Here is a 6863-nt window from a genome sequence, read left to right as displayed (position 1 = left end):
TGCATTCAACGTATTACCAATGTAGACGAAAAGCCTAGTTGGGTGCTCTTTTTCAAGCTTGGAAAGGCCAAAATACTCTCTTCTCACTTTTGTGCTGCCCACTTGGGGTTTTTTTAATCACTTTTTGTGTGGAAATCGTGTTTTGAAGAGACAAAATCTTGTTTGTTTTTTTCCTTTTTTTTTTTTTTGTGAGAATTATATATATATATATTTGGAAATCGTGCCTCTTAATGATACAATTTCTCACTTGTTTTAATTTTTTTATTATTATTTTTTTAAATCGTCTCTTTAAAAGAGGATGTCTCACTTTTTTAAAAAACCATTTCTCAAGATACGATTTACTTATTTTTTGAAGAGACTATTTTTCATTTACAAATTATTTTCTCTTTTCTATTTGAACAAAATTACCATAAATTTGGAATTATTTTTTCTACTACGGTAATTTAGGAATAATTTTTTAAAACTGTCATACTTTTATCAAAAATCCCATTTAGTGGGTGTCTGTGTTACGAGTTACAACTTATAAGTAATTAAATACATTAAATATAATTGATAAAATAACTTAAAATAAAAAATAATTTTAAATAATAAATAAAAACAATTAATTATTATTAAGTTTACATCTTTATTATTATTTTTTTATTATGATTTATCTTAATTATCTCTATGATTTTTTTCGTTACTCCACAACCTTTATTATTATTTGACTTTCTTTACCCTAATTATAATTTATGAGGATAAATATGTTAATTTGATGATTTAAAATAAATTTTAAAATAATTTTATCAAAAAATTTTAATATTTAAAATGAAAATTAAATAATAAGTTTTAATTTAACAACTTAAATATAATTTAATTTTAGTTTCATCAAATGCTCTTTTTAGAGTAAAATTTGTCATATGTTAAAGGTGATTATTGTTTATTTATTTGTTATTATTATTATTTAAAATTAAATTATATTTATCACTTTTTAGTTATCATAGGAAGTGACTTATTGCTTTTTATTAATTATTTTAGATTAATGGATTTATTACTTTTTTTAATTGTTAAATTAACTTTGGTCTTTGAAATTTGAATTTATGGATTATTATTTATGTTAAATTAGAAACTAACACATATATTTTATGATTTTGAGTTATTTAGGGTTTTTTGGGTATATGTTTTCAAAAATAGTTTTATGTTCTTGAGAACACACTTGGTAATTAGAAATTTGTTTTTATTTTTTATTTTTTATTGTGTTTTTAAATAATATTTTTTAATTGTTTTCAATTTTTTTTTAAATAATTATATAAATATGTAGAATGATTAAAAATAAAATATTAAATATAAAAATTATTTTAAAAACATATTTAAATTAAAAAAAAACATATTTTAAAATTTATTTTAGATATTTAAACAAATTTTTACTTTATAAAACATCAAAGAATAGTTGTTAAAAATTGTTTTCTAGAACTGTTTTTAAAAATAATTACGAAATAGATTAGTTTTAACATTTTTTTTGATAATATGATTTACATGATATAAATTTTAAAATAATTACTTTCTTGGTATGATGCGAAAACCTATAAGAACCCATAGAGACCCGAGTTGCCCATGGACTTGATGTTGGGTTGGTAGAGCCCAATGTTCAAACTGGAGTCCTACCCATCTCGTTAGGAAATAATTATTACAACAAAACTTATCGTTAAAGCAATAATATCCAAATGTAGCATCAACTTGTACAACATAATTTTGTTGGCTTTCTTCTTCTAGATTTTTACTCAGCTTATATGATATAGGAAATGTATTCAAAACACCAAGAAAAACAATTGTTATCTAGAAAATCTCATTGACTTATCTTACTTCCATTTAGACAAAACCAAACACAGCTGTATATACCAAATCTAGCTATCTCCATGTCTCTTAAACAACTAGGTCCATTGTAGGAGAAGAAGAGCAAACACCATCTCATTTCTGTTTATAATTTAGAGATGAAGGCCAACATCTACCGTACTTGAATAGCTGGCATTCAGGTGGACAAGAACTACAACACTTTTCTCAATTACATGTATGCTCTATCTTCCAGTCTTACTCTATTGTCTGGATTTGCATTACCTGCCTTGATTAATTGCCTCCTATTTATTCTAGTGATCAAGAAACAGGTTTGGTGTATGTGGAGACAATATACAACTGCCCCACCTCCTATGAGAGGTGGGTGAATATGTTGTTTATCATTAGACTATGTAGAAAGATAAATTTTTTGTTTCCAAGGATATGCATATGAGGCCCATTAGGTCCCTTTTGCCTCTACATCACTTATTTCGTAATTGATTTTTGAATCATTTCCCCTTTTTTCTTTTGGCCTGTGTTTCCTAGCGGAAAACACTTGTTTCTACTTAGCAGGTTCTGTTTCTATTTTTGTTTAGTAGTTTACATATAGTTTCTCATTGCTTACTTCGGCATGATCACCAAGTAATCGTTCAAATTGCATAGAATTTTTCAATTTGTGAAATATTTGCAAATAACATTTTATGGATGATTTTCTATTTCTTTATTTATTAATTATCATCACGATTTATTCATTTATTTTAATTTTCTTGGAGCCTAAATATGAAAAATATTTTAATCTTAAATCAAATGGTTATTTGATAGTCCCATGAGCCTGCCTTCTTGACCATTATCTGAATTTTTCAGAGATGCATCATAGATATCTTGGGGCAGTAGCACTTGGTGTTAAATTTATTTATGGTCTTGTCATTTTGTTGCTCTCCAGTGTCAAACTTTCTCCTCTTCCAGAATTTTGTTGTCACTTCAAACAATCAATATGATTCATTTATACATTAATCAATTGAAGGGATTTGGATCCTTTCCTGTTAAATATCTACTTGTGTATGTGAGTTTTGATTCCAGGATCAGTTTCAGCCTTGTCAAGAGCAAAAGTAAAAGCTGAAGCTGAAGATATCATGTTGTTCCTTTCATCTTTTGCTTTGACTATAAATACTGAAAGGGCTTAAAATAATAGACTTTAATTCCAAAGTTACCAATAATCCCCTGAACTGTGAAACCGTTTTCGATGAGATTCGCTGAATGATCAAATTCCATCAGGTGATCACCACGAGTCATACGTAGAAACACAAATGAAAAGGCAGAATGATCCATTTCCGTTTCTTTTTGTCTTGTTTGAAGGAAACATTGGTGAGTCCCTTACTTCGCAGACTGAACCTTGGTGTTGTCTGAAGATCAGATCAGCGGGACACCGAACTGAAAGAGGAAAGGACATGGTGGTGAGAAACCTCAAGAATGCCTTCTAGCATTAGAGTGATGGCTCATCCTGCACACACCAAAAACCATTTGTGAGTGCATCTCAGGCTGGTGAGAAATGGCAAGTGCCTACCTTGCAATTGATGCTCACAAGTGCTCGCTTACTACTTTTTGCCAGTGGTTCAGCAAAACAGCTCATCAAAGTCTTTTGCATTTTCTATTTTCAATTAACGTTGAAAGTATTGGCAATTGTGTGTGTGTAAATGTGTTCGGATATTGGTTTTCCTCTTGAAAATATTTTAATTGATAAATAGGAAAAGGCATTGAAAAAAATAAATAAATAAAAATAAAGATCTATAGTAGTGAATAAATTATGTCCACATAAATTAGCTATAGTAGGGGCCAAGAAAAGTGCATCCTATGAGCCTTATGGTAGCAGCCAAGAGAAAACTGCAACCCTGTATAGCCTATTAATAATTTTTAACTTCTTCTACTGGCAGTTTTATATAAGTGGCTACAGCCATAGGATTTGTCTGCACCCTCTATGGTCTATGACTAAGCTTTGCTCTATTTTATCCCTATCTAAATTTTATATGGTCACAATTTTTTGTTAATTTTAGCTGCAGGATAGGACCGCAACTATAAAAGTATCTTTTTGTAGTGTATCTACAACCCACCTAAGATTAATAGAGCTAGCAAGTTCCTATGGCACTCTATTCCCCATCGATGTGGCTTCATCTGCTTCTGCTGCTTCTCCCTCTTATGTATCTCATAAAACGGAGAATAGAGTTGAAGGGGCAAAAGAAGCCGCTGCCGCCTGGCCCTACTAAGCTTCCCATTATAGGTAATTTGCACCAACTTGGTACGTTGCCTCACTACTCTTGGTGGCAACTATCTAAGAAATATGGCCCCATCATACTCCTTCAGCTCGGTGTCCCTACCGTCGTAGTCTCCTCTGCGGAAGCTGCAAGGGAATTCTTGAAAACTCATGATATTGATTGTTGCAGTCGACCTCCCTTAGTTGGACTTGGAAAATTCTCATACAATCACCAAGACATAGGTTTTGCGCCATACGGCGATTACTGGAGGGAGGTACGCAAGATCTGTGTTCATGAGGTGTTTAGCACAAAAAGGCTGCAGTCGTTTCAGTTCATCAGAGAAGAGGAGGTCGCTTTGCTGATTGATTCAATTGCGGAATCATCTTCTTCTGGAAGTCCTATTGATCTTACCGAGAGGTTAATGTCTCTCACTGCAAATATAATTTGCAGGATTGCATTCGGAAAGAGTTTTCAAGTGAGTGAGTTTGGTGACGGAAGATTTCAAGAAGTGGTTCGTGAAGCCATGGCTTTGTTGGGCGGGTTCACTGCAGCCGATTTCTTTCCGTACGTGGGTCGGATTGTGGATAGACTCACTGGTCTTCATGGAAGGCTTGAGAGGAGTTTCCTTGAAATGGACGGTTTCTACCAACGGGTGATTGAGGACCATCTCAACCCAGGAAGGGTGAAAGAGGAGCATGAAGACATTATCGACGTGCTGCTGAAAATACAGAGGGAACGGTCTGAATCCGGTGCTGTACAGTTTACTAAAGATAGTGCAAAAGCAATCCTCATGGTAAGCCACCAACCTACTCCTTTGATCCGTCTCATTTTTTTTCGTTTCTTTTTTGAGTTTGTTGTTTCAACTCTTAGCTATTTAAAGGATGAATGATAGATCAGGTCCCCATTTGGGAAGCTTAATATCACATTTCCTAAGCTCACACTTAGATAACTCAACACACTTTACATTGTTAAGTTTTAATGTAGTTATGGTCAGATCTCGTGTCATAAAATACTTGATAAGTTCTATTAATGATGTAAATGGAAATGTGGAAGAGAGAGACGGGAGGCAGGAGCAGTTACGTAGAGTGCCTTGGAGCTATCTACAAAAGGGCCAATCGATTATCATTTAATTTGACTTTGCGTCTTGGTTTCTTTGAACCAAGAATGGCATAATGCTTAGCTTGGTATACTTATTGGAACTAAAGTGTTCTTTTGCCTACTTTTAACATGTGCCTCAGGATTTATTCTTGGCTGGAGTGGACACTGGTGCAATCACCCTAACTTGGGCAATGACCGAGCTTGCTAGGAACCCAAGAATAATGAAAAAAGCCCAGGTTGAAGTTAGAAACTCCATTGGAAATAAAGGAAAAGTCACGGAGGGTGATGTCGATCAGCTTCACTACCTCAAGATGGTGGTCAAAGAAACTTTGAGACTACATCCTCCCGTCCCACTTCTACTTCCAAGAGAAACCATGTCACATTTTGAGATAAACGGATACCACATTTACCCGAAAACCCAAGTCCAAGTAAACGTTTGGGCTATTGGGCGAGACCCCAACCTCTGGAAGAACCCAGAGGAGTTTCTGCCCGAGAGGTTTATGGACAACTCTGTAGATTTTAGAGGACAACATTTTGAGCTACTGCCTTTCGGAGCGGGTAGAAGAATTTGCCCGGGTATGTATATGGTGATTGCAACAGTGGAGCTCGCACTTGCCAATCTTTTATATCGTTTCAATTGGAACTTGCCGAATGGGATGAGGGAGGCAGATATTAACATGGAAGAAGCAGCAGGTCTTACTGTCCGTAAGAAGTTCGCTCTGAACCTTGTGCCAATTCTCCATCACTGTTAACAATACCGGTGATAAGAGGAATCGTTCTTGATATTCTTTGTATTTGTCCCACGAAAACTTTAAGTTGCTGATAAATTAATGAAAATAAGTGGAGTATGGAGATTAAACACCAGTCCTTTTTCCTGGGAAAATGACATAGGAAACGTGTAGGCTATGTTTGGTTGATTATGCTTTGTTCTCGTAAATGTTTTAAAGAAAAATCAGAGGGAAAAAAAATAGGAAGAAAAGGTAAAATAAATTAGGTTTTTGAAATTAAAAATAAATTAGTTTTGAATAGTTTTTTTCCCAACATTTTTATCGTTTCTTCCATGAAAAATGTTAAAAAAAAAAGGAAATTTATTTCATGGAAAAAAAATTTGAAATTTGATTGTGCTTCTTATTTTGTTTTATTTTTTTTTCCTTTTCCATGGAAGGTTCAATTTCGTTTGGATTGTAAACAGCTTGCGCCAAAGAAATGAGAATAAAAATTGAGGAAAATTAGAAAAAGAAAAAGGGAAAAATTTTGTTGCCTTTCTTCTTATAAGGCATTATCATCATTTTAATAACTTACCATGCATAGCAACGCTTAGTTTAAGATAGTACTAAGAAAAAAAATCATTTACCTTTCATATTTGATTTACTCTAAAAAAAATACAAAAAAATAAATATAGATAAAATTACTCAATTTTTTTATATATTTTTAATCTTTACAAAGGTGAAAAAAATAAATAAAATTAGTTTGAAAAAAAATGTAAAAATAATTTTTAATTTTCATTTTCATTTCTAATTACAAATGTGTAGTTTCTCATGTCTTTTTTATTTAAAAATAAAATAATAAGGGGTGTAAAATAAAAAGAAAGTGAAAACCTCTGCAATTTATGATAAAGTGAGATATTAAAATAAATATTAATTACCATGTAGATGATACAAATATAATTACCATTTTTATCAAGATATTAGTGAAGAAGTTAAAATT

At 32.3% G+C, this 6863-nt stretch overlaps 1 protein-coding gene across 1 annotated transcript; it reads left to right on the top strand.

The window, feature by feature from the left end:
* The first annotated feature begins 3756 nt into the window (after nucleotides 1-3756).
* Nucleotides 3757-6015, top strand: LOC100250924 (cytochrome P450 71B34). The gene is made up of 2 exons (XM_002285421.5): nucleotides 3757-4851; nucleotides 5297-6015. The coding sequence occupies exons 1-2, from the start codon at nucleotides 3946-3948 to the stop codon at nucleotides 5906-5908; spliced, it is 1518 nt and encodes a 505-aa protein (XP_002285457.1). The 5' UTR covers nucleotides 3757-3945; the 3' UTR covers nucleotides 5909-6015.
* The last annotated feature ends 848 nt before the right edge of the window (nucleotides 6016-6863 follow it).

This window comes from Vitis vinifera, chromosome 1, assembly GCF_030704535.1.
Source record: "Vitis vinifera cultivar Pinot Noir 40024 chromosome 1, ASM3070453v1".
NCBI lineage: Eukaryota > Viridiplantae > Streptophyta > Magnoliopsida > Vitales > Vitaceae > Vitis > Vitis vinifera.
This window is presented reverse-complemented; position numbering and strand designations above follow the sequence as displayed.